Source organism: Haemorhous mexicanus, chromosome 5 (genome assembly GCF_027477595.1).
Source record: "Haemorhous mexicanus isolate bHaeMex1 chromosome 5, bHaeMex1.pri, whole genome shotgun sequence".
Taxonomy (NCBI): domain Eukaryota; kingdom Metazoa; phylum Chordata; class Aves; order Passeriformes; family Fringillidae; genus Haemorhous; species Haemorhous mexicanus.
The window spans coordinates 15,742,372-15,756,631 of record NC_082345.1 but is presented as its reverse complement, the minus strand read 5'-3'; the positions used below and the strand labels follow the sequence as shown (position 1 = coordinate 15,756,631).

The 14,260-nt window shown below is 43.5% G+C and overlaps 1 protein-coding gene across 4 annotated transcripts; it reads right to left on the bottom strand.

Annotated features, from left to right (window-relative positions):
- Nucleotides 1-2,581: 2,581 nt before the first annotated feature.
- Nucleotides 2,582-13,748, bottom strand: FGFR1OP2 (FGFR1 oncogene partner 2). Of its 4 annotated transcripts, none has more exons than XM_059846053.1 (6): nt 13,606-13,748; nt 10,647-10,783; nt 9,423-9,540; nt 8,393-8,535; nt 5,299-5,412; nt 2,582-4,958 (listed from the first exon to the last, which is right to left on the bottom strand). In XM_059846053.1, the coding sequence occupies exons 1-6, from the start codon at nt 13,607-13,609 to the stop codon at nt 4,821-4,823; spliced, it is 654 nt and encodes a 217-aa protein (XP_059702036.1). In that variant the 5' UTR covers nt 13,610-13,748; the 3' UTR covers nt 2,582-4,820. The 4 variants fall into 4 exon arrangements, with proteins under 4 accessions (XP_059702036.1, XP_059702037.1, XP_059702035.1 ...); XM_059846054.1 differs by having other exon boundaries at nt 10,647-10,838; nt 13,606-13,743; XM_059846052.1 differs by lacking the exon at nt 13,606-13,748 and adding an exon at nt 13,156-13,534.
- Nucleotides 13,749-14,260: the final 512 nt, after the last annotated feature.

The window sequence follows — 14,260 nt, the reverse complement described above, 5'->3', positions numbered from 1 at the left end:
CTTTGTCAGATGAGGCTCTGGAGAACAAAGGCATGGTTGTCATCCTCTTCTTGCCTGAAAACTGGTCTGCAAGATCACATAAGAATCTTCAGTCAGAAGTGGGCTTTGAACTCTTTTTCTGAGATCCTGACTTGGAGATTGTATTTCCTTTTTTTGGTTCTGCCAAGAGATGGTTCTGGGATTTTCTCCCATAGTCCCTAAGCCACAGTGATTAATAGTGGTGATGATCAGAATACATGAACTGATCCACTGCAGTGTTGAAGGGGTATTTTCAAGTCTTTTTTTTTGTGTACCCCTTGAAATCCAGGGTCTGTTTAAGGTCTCTTTAAGGTTCCATCCAGCACAAACGCTTCTATGATTCTGTGATTCCCTTCTGTCCTTGCCTAGAGCTGCCCTTGATCTGGAAAAAAAAGAGGGAGCCCCTCCAGAGGAATCAGGAGGCTCCATCTCAAAATGAGCATGTTTCACTGAGCCTTGGAGCTTTTCATCTCTCTGCCTTCTGACCTGTCAGCAGCTGTAGGTCTGCAGTGACCTTGGCAGTGTTTTTTGGGGTGAGCTTTAGTGGAACTTTAGTTCCTGGTTGGTTTATCCAGTGAAGAGTCAGCATAAGAAGCACTGTAGCCTTTGGGTGTGCAAGGTGAGTATTGTGTTAGGTTATTGTGTCCTTACTCAGGGGCAGGAATGCATTGATATATTGATAAATCCAGATTTATTTGGATTTTGCCAGTGTCTGTCTGGTTGCCTTCCCTTCCCACATCCTGGATTAGTAGGCTCTGGTGTCTGACTTTTCTCTGGAAACAACAGCTCCTGTAACACTTGTGTGTTCAGCAGATGCTTGTTGTTTATTATATTTATTTTATTGCTCTCAGAGCCTGTCTGCTCTGGCCTCCAGCTCCAGCAGCCAGCTGACTCCTGCTGAGCATGAAGGGCTTTGTGCTTCCTTGCATGCTGGGAGAAGTCAGCTTCAAACCAGAGCAATAAACAAGCTCATTTTGGGGGTGAGAGGGAGTGGCAGAAGAGTGTTGCGTAAAACTTCCCTGCCTGCTTCAGAACTAGATCTTCACAAAGCTGCCTCATCTGAAAAAGCATCAGTTCCAACTTTTCCATCTTAGCTGGTGTAACAACAGATTATCTAATATGCTCAAAATGAGCTGGATTTGATTTTTTTTATCCTGAATGCTGAGGGTGAGAGAGAAAGCCATATGCAGGAAGCAAAGAAGCACAGGTGGAGAATTGTAGGAGGCAGCTGCTGTTTGCTTAGCCAGGAATGTAATGAGTTGCAGATGAGTCATTTAAAAATGTGTTTGCAGTGTTCCTGAATGTAGTATCGGAAAAGGGAAGGTGCTGATCACCCTGCATCCATTGGTGTGCTGTGTTGAGCTTCCAAGAACTGAGCTCTCAAAACCAGCTCTACTGCTGCTCACTGCTGGAAGAGCCACCTCAGGTGTATGGATTGGAGGATTTCTGGTGCTGAGAACAATGCAGAGAAGTCATTGTCTGCCATTCTTCAAAAAAGTAAACCCTCATCTTGGGAAATGGAAAGAGACTGCAGCTGGAGTTGGTGGGTTTCCCCTGTGCCTGTTCTCTAGCTGGTGCCTGAGGAATGCTGCCAGCACGTGCTTCTTCCAAGACTGCCGTGACAAAGTGTTTCCCTCACTAAGCAGTTGGTTAAGGCAGTTGTCAGGTGAGTTTTCTGAACATGGGGAATAAGGATATTCCTTGATACAAGGGCCACACTGGCTCCCAGTGTCTGGGGACAGGAAGGTGGTTGCAGGCAGCAGGAACTCAGTCTCTCCTCCCATACAGTTCCTCCATTCAGCCCCACTTATGCCAAATGGTCCAGAAGCAAAGGAATGACGATGCAGTTTTTGCACACAGCATCTACTACAACCTTCATTTAGCTGACTTGTGCTCTCTTATCATCTTGGCTGGATAACAGATGTGTGCAACCAATTTGTCACAGAAGAACTGATAAAAATTACAAAATACTTGTCCAGAGAAGCTGTGGCTGCCCCATCCCAGGCAGTGTTCAAGGCCAGGTTGGACAGGGCTTGAAGCAGCCTGAGATAGTGGAAGTGTCCCTGCCCATGATGGGGTAGCACAGGAGGAGCTTTAAGGTCTCACCTTCCCTCTGCCCTCATGCTGTGAGCAGGACCACAGTGCTCTCCTGGCCAAAGTGACGGCCAGTCATGCCTCGGACACTCCAGACTCCAGGCTCTCAAAAAAAACAAGTTCAAGTTTTACATTCCAACAGAAGACTTGAAATTTCCTCTTTTAACCAGAAAAGGAGCTTAAGGAAACTCCCTTAGCCATTGGGCATTTACACCGGGATCCCAGTACACGCAATTCTGCGTGAAAAGTGTCATTAGTTCTGTATTTTAACAATCTTCTAATCCCATGTGCTTGTGAAAAAGTCAAAGCTGTTCAAAGCTTTTACTTGTACAAACCAGCCAAATTTAGTTTCAGTCTGCCCTTAGCTGAACAGCTGCCACATAGAACAGTTTTGGTTACTTTCTTATCTTGTCTTGCCATCAAGGCTCATCTCAGAGCACGTACCTTGCTTGAGTCATGGAGACATCCATGTTTTCAGTCAACTTTATTGATAAAATAAGTTTACTGTACAGTACACAATTCTAGCCATAAATCCTTTTCAAGCCATCTGCATTACAAAAATAACAGGTATGCAATGAAAAATAGTCACTCCACACACTGTGAAGGCTCTTTAAAATCCTAAAGTGATCAGGGTAGGGGAATGAAAGGGGAGACGTATCAAATGTGAAGACTAGGAGTAGATAATTTAAGTCACTTTTTTTTTTTTTAATTTACAAAAATAAACACTAATCAAGCCTTATTTTGTAATAGAGCAACCTCAAAGTACTGCCACAGACCAACAACCCTCTTCTGTATTTGGAAGCCAAACCAGAAGTCAGCCATGAAGCTGAATTCAGCATTAAATGGATAGAAATGCCTCTTGACACCACTGCATGGCTGAAAATACACTTCTAGAAACAAGAACTTGAACAACTGAGCCCAAAATTCCTTGTAAGTTTGCAACAACAGAACACTCCAGAGAAAAAAGATGTTGCTTCTGGTAAGTCAGCAGCTTGCAAGCCATGGCAGAAATGCAAAATCTAGATTAGAGAAGCACCAGCGAAGCTTTACAGGTAATATAAAAGCAGATAAGAATATTTTGTGCTTGAGCTAAAATGTTCCCCCAGAATTTCCCCACGGCTGCTTCACAAGTCTGGAAATGGCCATAACTTTTTTCCATGCATGTGAATGTCCTCAGTGTGTTCCTAAGTCTAGCAAGAAGCCAAGGTGCTCTGCAGAGAAGTAGCAGCTTTTCCATTTCTAAAGCAGGCTGTGAGAATGTGGAGGCCTGATTTACCTGTCCTGTCAGCACATGTATAAGTTCACTGAAAACCAGCATTTACTGCCTGCTAATGTTCCTTTCTCACTTATTTCCTTCTTAAAAGCACCATGGGAAGGAGCAGCAACAGAGACACAGAACAAAGGTACTGAGCTGCTCCTAAGTCAGTTCAGTGCCACTGAAAGCTCCTCCTTAGGCCTGTGGAGCATTTAACTTGAGCTCAGGGAAGCTGTGCTGGGGCACAGGAAGCTGCATTGAAGCTGGCACGCTTGGAAGTGTTGGGTGCTTAGTTCCTTCTGTGTTGCTGTGATTGAAAATCAAACCTAAGTGGTGGTTGATTTCAGGATAGCCCAGCTCCTGTTGCTTGGTGGGTTATTGAACAGCCAGAATGTGAAACTGTGGGTGGCAGCTGTAACTCCACAGTTTTCTGTAGCTGACAGCTTTCACTCTGCTTAACTCACTTTAAAACCTTCTTGATGACTAGTTAGTACTGGAGAAAGGAAAATTAAGACTATTAATTGCAGGCTGCCAACTCTGCCATGAAGCTGCTTCCTCCTTCCTCCATCCCCCCTTTTTGCTGCCCCTGCTTTTGTGCTTTCCAGTTGCCATTCCTCACTCAGGAAGTTTGGGCAGGCAGCTGGAGAAGAGAGACATGGGACTTGACTTCTTACTGACAGAGAAGTGAGCTGGATTTCCCCTCCGAAAGGTAAAAGCTGAGGCAGGATTGTATTGCTACCTGTGTTCCTGAGAACAACAAAGTGGGAACAGCTCTTTCCATGTTCTCACAATACAATTCAGTGAACATATTTGAAAGAATATATTTGTTTAATTTAAAAATTTGTTTCATTTAAAAACTCCAAACTACTGACTGACAGCATTCTTTACATTTAAAAACTGGCCTTGTATTTTAAGGAGATACCTCAAGGCTAAATGACAGAATCCTTAAATTTTATGCTGCCTGTGTACCCCTCCCATCAAAGAGGTTTGTTGCAAAATGAGAAGTTATTAAAACCAAAACAAAAGGAAAAAATGCTATGTGGATCATGCACAGAGCATATTCATAAGTTACTACTTTCTAAGGCAGAGATCAGACTTGAAATCTTACCTTTATTATCTAAGAGTTGCACTGAACTTTGTATGAGCAATAATTTATATAAATTACTTGAAATCTCACCTTTTATCTGTAAAACAAGTTCATATAAAATGAATTTGCAATTCAGCAAGTGCATTAATCCATTTCCTACTGAGGTTAGATCTATGGCAATCAATCTGTCACTGAGGGTATTCCAGAACACCAGCTGAATTTATGTTACACAGTATAAAAGCCACTGAGCCGGAGTTGGATGCATTCTCTTGCTGGTGCCCTATTCAGTAACAAGTGCTTGACCAGTGCCCCCTGATGCTCCATTGGTTTAAGTGTGCAACTGAAGCTTGCTGATTTCCAGAGTCCTTAGCTTTTCCTCAGGCTCAGATCACTGCTTGTCACTAATCCTGACAGGGACGTGCTCTCTGATGCATCGTCTTTCTTGAGGTTCAGAAACGATTCTCTAGTGATTTGAAGAATTTCTCTCAAGCCTTTGTTTTCTTGCTAAAACCAGAGAGTGAAAAATACATTAATAGGACTCCAGAAAGAAATCAGGTAAAGCCTCCCCTCTACTCCAAACTAATTCATAAGGAGTAAAACACTGACTTGAAATCAGTGCTGTGTCATCTTCTCCAAGGGAGCACATGAAGTTTCTGACTCTCCTGCTCTCTTGGATGGGCTTTAAGCACCCCCTCCTTGAGATTAAGCTGTAGTGGTGCTTCCCCTGCTCCAGCAAGGAAAGGGTAACACAACAGCAGTGACTGGGACAGTAACTCCATAAAACACCTGGAAGGATCTTTCTTTACTCCCTTTAATATCTGTGCCTCTGCAACTTTCTCCTCACCTCGAGCTGGGTGATGCGCTCCTGCTCTTTGCAGCCATGCCTTTCATCCACCTCAATGGCTTTTCTCATCACCGCTGCCATCTCTGTAATTTGGTCCACATGCACTTGCAGCTCCTGAGACACAATATTTAGTAATATCTTAGTGATATATTTTCTGCATTATTAAAAAGGAAAAACATTAAATGTGGTTTAGCTGCTGTGACTTTTTTTATCACAGACCTCAATTCTGGAAAACAAATTCTCTCTAACTTTACAGTGTGGGCAGCCACAGTGGTCCTGTTATTTAAATAAACCTGGTTTGCCCCACAGTAGAATTTGACAGAAGCTTAACCAGCTGTGATTCCTGGCCTCAAAATGGCTACAAGATGGTCCTGTGCCTGCCCTGACCAGGCCCTTCTGTGAGCCGGAACTGATGTGTGTTATTTCGGATATGCAAAACTGCTCCACTCCTGTGAGAACAGCAGGGAAAGCCACATTCTTTCCAGGTGTTTGAAACCGGATCTCCAGTACCAGTCCATGGACAGGCATTTTTCTCTTAAAAAGGAGCAGGTGCAGTGGTCATCCTTACGATGTCATATACTACAAAACTTAAACCTGTCCTCCATTCCCTAGTTTAGATACTTTTGCTTGACTCCACCTCCAATTCCAGCTTATTTGGGCTCTGGACTTCAGAGGTTCAGTGTAAGGGTCACTGCTGCCTTTCCCTGCGATGCTCCGTGAGAAGCCTGTTCCCCTCTGGCAATCATTGCTGCTCAGTTAAGCCAAACAGTTTAAAGGTATTTCCAACAGCTTCCGTTTTTCAACTTGTTTTTTATTCCAACTCTGTGGTGATGCCAGTCTAGTTGTGCCTGACCTGGCCTTTGGACAAAATCCACAATATTTATTGTCTAGGAAAAGCAGGACAGGAGGGCCGAAATGAAGGACAGTAGAGACTAAAGCTAAATCCCACCTTTAAATGATGAATTTGATGGGAGATCTATACAGCTGGCAGATGATCAGCTTGCCTTTAAACTACCACAAAGAACTGCCTTAGCTGGAATCATAAACTTATCTGACCAAAACAAATACCCTTTACTGAAATAAACATCAGCCCTTTCCCCTCTGCCATTCCAACTGCCCAAGCTATAATTTAGCAGTTGGTAAATGCCCACTCTCAATGTGAGGGGGCAGGGAAGAACTTGCTGTAAATCTTTATTTTCTTCTCAGTTTCTAGTGCAGGTGATGACATGAATTTTTTTTGTTTTTTAAAGAACTCCCAAATTTAGCTTGACAGGAAGCTGTGGTCAGGCAAGGATGCACCCTTGAGAAGGACTGGGTGGGAGCTGTGGGTTTTAGATATACTGCTGTCCTCCCTGCTTCCTTCTTTCACAGCTCATGTGGACTCTGGATCAATACAACTTTGGGCCTGCTCCAAGGTCACTGATGTTAGGTCAGACCCTAACACCAAACTGGAAGGCTCTACTCTGGAAGGCACATGGGGAAAACCAAAGAGAGCAGTGACAGTGAAAGCCTCTGTGTATCTCTCTTTCATACACATGTGGTTTTTTCTCTCTAAGGAGATAAAACCAAAAAGGGGCCACACCCATTTGAGGGCCTTGTTTCAGCTGAGCAAATTCACACAGCACACTTAGATCGGGGTCACTACTACCAACACACACTTTTCTCTTGCATACAACACTAACAGAAGACACTGCTGTTCTATTTAGAGGAGGTGCTTCTTCATCTGCTGCAATCAATGCTCTTGTAATAACCTGTAAACAGGCACTAAAATAACAGCTGGCACTCAGGAAAATAGCATTACTGGGAACAGGGAGCTTAACTCCGTGGGTATAATGGATTTTTTTACTTAACAAGAGAGAGGTATTTAAAAAGGGTTTCAACATTGTTCAATCTTCTGAATACAAAGCCTGAGCCAGAGAATAAATAATGAAATTCCAGAAATCCTTGTGTCAAGATAAGGGTGATAAATCTTTTTCATCAGGCATTCATGAAGGAAGAGGTTAATGAAAATGTTGAAGCCTAAATCTCCTGTTCCAATTACATTGTGAAATGTAATTTTTTCTTTTTTGTTTCTTTTTCCTGCCTTTCTATTTAAGTGCTCCTAAATGAACTATCACAGTCCATTTCAGGATGGATTTCATTTTACCCTCTTGTTTTAGTTCTCCTGAAGCTGGAGCAGGTGCTATACCATATTCTGAGGTAACATCTGTTGAAAATGATCTTTATCTGTCATTTTTCAAGGTTTTATGTTAAAGATACACTTCTAATCCAATAATATTTTTTCATACCAATGGCAATAATTACACACATAGGATGCTGTAAGCAGGCAGGAAAGAATCAAATTCTTAAATTCTGTTTTCCCAGTAAGCAGACCCTAAATTTGCTTTGCAAACTTAAATTAGCTGAGGGCAAAGATTATTAGACACTTAGAACTTGTTTGTCTTCACAGCTGCATTGCTCTAATCATTATGTTACATTGTCAATGAAATGTAATATCTTGCTAAAAAGCTCCTCTTTTGATCTGTTAGTGACCCAGAATAATGAATTCCCCCAAAATTTAGAAGTCCTTTTGACTATTGAATAACTGAACATACACTTGTGTTTCCTGCTTCATCCAGTTAAACAAAAGTCAAAGGACTTTTAATTTTTAAAATTTATTTACAATATTTAGGGGAAACAATTTAAATATTGAATTTAAAAAGCTTGTTCCTCCTATTCTCCCTAAGCACAGGTTTACTAATGATTTGTTGGTGTCACAAGCATAAATTAAAGCTAGTCTAAAAGTCTGACTATTACTAACCTCTGGCACTGTAACAGGGCAGTTGCCTTAAAGACTGAAGTGAAACAAAAGAAAATTAAGCAAATACAGTAATGAAATGCTACCTGTTTGAAGTTTTAATAAATGAGAAGCTGGTAAGGTTGACTCACTCAATTGATAGTTTCCTGATGGTATTGCATGGCGTGGATTATAAAAATTAGGACTCAATAGTAGTACAATAGTATAAAAACTGACATGAAGTGAGCTTTAAATTGATTCTCTACAAGCTAAGGTTAACTAAGAAAAAAAAAGCAAAACCCTCAATGAAGTTATTACCTTGGAATGTTGCTCTTTTAACTTCGTTATTATACTTGGATCATCCTTTTTGCTCGCCATAAGCAACCTAAACATCTGTTCTCTGTACTTGCTCATGATGAGTTCCAGAGCTGACTGGTGCTCTTCGAGAGATGTGCGCAGTTCTGCCAACAGAATTTAAAATGCACTTAAGAGTTTAATACAGAGAACCAAATCAAAATGCACAAGGATTTCAGCTTGAGAAAACCCAAATGAGCCCATAATTGAGTGTCCCCAGTCCCTGCACCATGAAATCTACATGGGCTTTGCAAATGGCTTTGATGGTGATCAGCCTGGGACAATTCCTGGTCAGTTAACAACGAGTCTTTTGTTAGTGTGACTTCGTGTTCAGTCCCTGTGGCTGACAAAAGCCAGCTGGAGCGTGGCTGAACAGCTTTACCCCATCCACTACAAGGCACACTGTACAAAAGGAGTTCCCAGATCTGTCTTAATCTGCAGCTTGGTAAAACCAGAGTTGAAAAATGCTTCTGTTCAAAGTATACTGAGTCAAAGGATAAATAACCCCGTAAATAAGGGAAGACTCATCTGAATTGAGATCACTGAATCCTTTGCTGAGTGGAACTGTTAGAATACCTAAGATTTTCTTGGAGGAACAGTGCATTCCTAGTTGAAAGAATTCCAGAAGGAATTATACTTCTCTACTTATACTGTAACTTGTCCTGACTGCTCCTATTACTTTCTGCAGCTGTTAAACATGTCTCCAAAAAGATCCCTATATTGCAGAATAAAGTTCTATTTATCTCCTTGTGCTGAACATTAGGTAAGGACCAAAAAAAGTAATTTTTCCCAAATCTCTCTTTTAATTCATCAGTCCCAAAGGTTGGACTTCAGGAGTCTTGAACTGAATTGTGATCAGTTAAACTGACAAATTGAAGCTAGAAGAAAATATTTCTTCTACAGCTCTCTTTTGAAAAAAGATCAGTGGTAAAAGCCTCACTATTTCCAGTGATTCAGGCTGGAGCTTGAAAAGGGTAGAATATTCATATTTTACCTTTGTTTTCCTGTTGCAATTCCCTAATCTGTCTGTTTTCCTGCTGGATACCCATCACTAGAGTAGACCGAGGGCGATGTCTTGCTACTTCATTGAGCTCCTGGATTTCTTCCTGGTACTGGTTATCACAAAAACAAAGCAACAAGGTACAGCATATTTGATTAACCAAAGGCAGGTATTACTCAGCAGGTCACAAAGCACCAGTTCTACTGTCACTCACAGTCTGTAACCAGGAAGACAATGCTTGTTTTTAAATGATAATATCAAGCACACATACCAGAAGTGTTGCAGACATCCTGTCCTTTAGAGATACAAAAGCATCACCTTGTGTAGTGACGTGTGTAGTGGACGCTACTTAACCTTCAGTAAATGCAGGCCAAGTTGACCATCAGGCAATTTAAAACTCATAGAGATGTGGTAAAGACAAACCATGAGGTATTAACCTCCTGACATTTACTGTGGCTTCCCAAAACCTTAAACCACAAGGCTGTGTGGGCACAAGTCACTCAGGCCCGAGTCAATGGATCCTGACTCGCAACACATGTGGATATACTGATCTGAAGCCATAAAGCCTCTGCATGCCTAGTTTTACAGGGCTGAATTGCATGCAGGGTGTTATAATTTTATAGGCCCATTAACATATCTTGGGCTCACTAAAATGACAGGATGGACTCCCATATGGAAGGACACAAGACACCTTTATGTTTTCCCAGGAGTCGTCTTGTGAAAGTCACACTCAATCTAACAACATGCCTTGAGCAGCTCAACATCACAATAGAAGTGAGCACCAAAAAGCCCAAGAGGCAATTCTGGAAACAAAAGGAGACAGTTCAAAGACAAAATATTCTGTACAGAAGAAAACATGTCAGAGCCTCTGTATGATTAAATGGGCATGCTGAAATTAATAAAACTGTGTAGTATTGCATTGGAGAGCAAACCAAGAGACACCACAGAGTGGTTTGTAAGATACCAAGCCCATTTCTAGCAGTGTTCTTCAAATAAATGCTTGTTTTCACTATTTAAACTGGAGTAACTGTGAAAATGTTTTCACAGTCTCAAACTATACAAACAAGCTATTTTTAGATGAGAGCCACGCCTCTACTAAAAACATCAAGTCTGCATTACAGGATTAACCCAACACTACACTCATTCCATGCAGCACAGAAGTGTCCAGAGAATGTAAGTGTTGCCACTGCCAGGAGCAGGCAGGGCAGGAGAGCAGACCTGTTTCATGGCTTCCACCCGCTTGTTGAGCGCTGTGGTCTGTTCGATGAGCGCCTCGGCCGCGCTGTCGTGCTCCCTCAGCCGCTCCACCAGCGCCTTCGCGTCCGCCAGCGCCTTCTCGATGGTGCAGCTCATTTCTGAACACGACAAAGGCAGCGCTGGCACCACAGCACCTCTGCACAGCACATCTGCCTGGGGCATGGACCAGTTGCCAGAGGCAGGGGACTGAGCACAGCAAAGCTGGGCAGCACCCCTGCTTCTGGCAGAGTGATACAGAAAGTAAAAGACTGTAACGTGAACTCATTCATTTTTAATGCTGCCTTTTTTTTTTTTTAATGTGCCCTCCTAACAGATATAATTCAGGACAACTGAGGTATAAATCCAGCACAAAAAAGAATGCTGAAGGATTACAGTGGCCTGGAAGATTCTGATGACTTAAATCAGCAGAAAAGGAGCAGCTCAAACTGACAGAGTAGAGAAAATTGCTCAGGGAAAAGTTCAGAAGACAAAAGGCTCGTGTTTTGTTCATGTCTACAACTGAACACAAACATCACTGCATGGAATGGAACTGTAACATTTTCAAAGCACAGAAAAGCCAGCAACTCAGCTAATGAAAAGAAGCAACTGCACTCTTAAAACATCGCCCTTCTACCTGCAGCACTTGTTCACAGGAATTACAGATTGTCAGAACTGCCAAACTTGCAAAATGCTTGTGTCTACTGCAAAGAGTACTGGCCTTTACACTGCATTTTTTTATATTCATGACTGGTGGGTTAAGTTTCAAGACCAAGATTTTCAGTCTGTGTTTTTATTTTCTTTTAAAGAACCTTGGACTTAGTCTACTAAAAAGGAAATCTATTTAAACTCCTTGAACAGTCTTCAGCAATCAAACAGCAGTGATAGAGGTTTATAAGATTTATGGGCCTTGTTGATATCAGGTTTAATATTTGGTTTAGGAAATGTTCTAAAGTACTGAAAGAATCTATTCAATCCATTTCTTAGCCAGGCTATTTACAAAAGTAAAGATTTTGTAAGCATTAAAGATTATTGAGTCTTTCCTCAGCTACATGAAAAAAAAAAATCACTTCAGGTTGATTTTCTAACTTTCTCAGGCGCTTTTATAAATCATAGCCCAGGATCTTAAGCCCAACTTAAAGATATCCTCAGATTTGCCTCAACTGACCTTTTGCTCCTACCCCAGGTAAGCAGTAGAAGGAAGGATATTTCAAACACTAGACATTTTACCTGTGTTTTCTGGGATTCATGTGCTATCAAAAGCATCAGCATTTTGGCATGTGCAGGTTTCCTGTTTATCAGATAACCTTTGCCTTTAACTTTTCATATGATGTATCTGAGATAGCCAGGCCCCAGTAGACTGCTGGGCTATCACAGGTGGTTAATTTATTCACCCTGACTTAGCACTTGGAGCTCTTTCAAATATGATATGGAAAGGAATCACACTGCGATTTTTTAGAGATTTGCTTTTCTTGCTCCTCCCTCCAGTCAGATCTCCTACAGAAATACCCCAGACAAAAGATGACCTTCCCCACTAACTGGCTGAACTGCTGCAGAAATTGATTTAGTAAGATCCATGTTGCTGCTGAAGAGCAGCCTTTAATTCAGCTCACTGACCAGGAATTCTCTGGCCAGTATAAACAAAGCCTCTGAGGCCTCTACATGAGCTGGGAATACATTTGGCATTCAGACTACAATGCACTTAACACCTCTGATAATTTGTCTGCATCCACATAAATTTTTAAACAGCGTATGTTTAATAGATGCACTTTCTCGTTTTTGCCCCAGCCCAACCATGTAAGAAAAAAGGAAGTTTGTTTGTGGCAAAGGCACTGATGTTTCTTTTCACAGGGAATGTGCTGGGAAAGACATGTGGAATGCAGCCCCAAAAAATTCTGCAGTCACTGTCCCCTGTCAGGCCAGGGCCCAGCTCCAGTTTTCAGGCAGTATTTGTACCTCAAAAAGCAGAATCGCTGTTTGTATCATGGTGATTCACAGCGGCTCCAAATCATGGCTAGGATACCTTTCGGTATCCAAGACACTGGTCCTAATCCTTGAATCTTAAAATGCTCTCTGGCTGCCTGTGAAAAAACAAAACCTTTGCCTGATCCTGAAACTGAGCTAAATCCATGAGTTAGCCTAGACATTTAGGGGGTGGGAAAAAACTCCAATTAATCATTATTATAATTGATTTAAGCAAATTCTTATCATATATTATTTTTTATGAGCATGACTACGGGAGCTGAAGTTAATGATTCCTGAGCCCTGCCCTAGCAGAGATGCCCAGTTGCACAGATGCTCGTTACTGCAAGCTTGTCAACAGGTAGCAGAGCCCCAAGTCACCCCAGCAACACTCCTACTGCACACTGTCACTTCCTGCTATTTCCTAATGCTTTCATTACCAAATTAAACACCAAAAGACAACAGCAAAGAATAAAGATATCTGTGCGACCACCGCCTTCTCCTAACTTTCTGCCTCTTTTTTTATCCTTACTGGAAGCCACCTTTTCCCACAGCTTGTGGGTTCTGTTACCACGGAGACCAGTTTGGCAGCGCTGAGCCAGAATGCAATTTCCAAGGAATTCCAAGGAATTTAGGCTGGTGCAAAGGTCCCGGCGTGACTGGAGCATCCCGGGGGCGTCACCGCCGCACTCCCGGCGTGACAGATGCCGGGGCGTCCCCTCCCGGTGTGACAGGGGCGTCCCGGGGGTGTCACGGCGGGGAGCGTCACCTCCTGCCCCCAAAACGCGGCGCCACCGCGACGCAGAGGGACGACACCGACGTCTGTCGTGACACGGGCGCGAGCCGAGACACGTGAGGGGTCACTGGCCCGCCCCGGCCCGCGGGGGCGTCCCAACGTAAGTCTGCCCGCGCTCCCGATCGCCCGGCGGCGGCCACAGCGGCAGCCCCCCGCCGTGTCCCCGAACCCCTCCACGGAACTCACTCATGCCCGGGGCTCCGGCCGCTCCGGGAGTGCGCCCGGACCGGCCCCGACCGACGTCAAATGGCGGCGCGAGGGGAGGCCGGCGCGTCCCGTCCCCGCCAGGGGGCGCCGTGCGGCGGGGGCGGTACCGGCCGCGCAAAGCTCTCGCGAGAACACACGTCTCCGCGGCCGCCGGCTCCAAATCTCGCGAGAGGATGCCCCGCCCTCCTTCAGATGCCGAGTCCTGCAGGTGTGACCAGGGTGTCGAGCCAAACCTCGGGATCTGTGTTCATTTGTACATCAGCAGCTCTAGCGGGACACGCAGGATTAAGCAGTTGCACCATGAATAGATTTAGATTGGATATTGGGAAAAAATTCTTCCCTGTGAGGGTGCTGAGGCCCTGGCTTAGGGTGCCCAGAGAAGCTGTGGCTGCCTCATTCCTGGCAGTGTCCAAGACCAGGTTGGATTGGGCTCTGAGCAGCCTGGGATAGTGGCAGGTGTCCCTGCCCATGACAGAGATGGGCTAATAGGGTCCCTCCCAGACCAGGGCGTTGTGTGATTCTGTATTCGTATTCTTGTTCCATCTTTTAAGAAAAAAGTGGGAGACAGTCTCAAAATGACTAGGCTGTGTGGCTGAGAGCCATCAAGGGTGAAGTCAGCAGTAACTAAATGGAA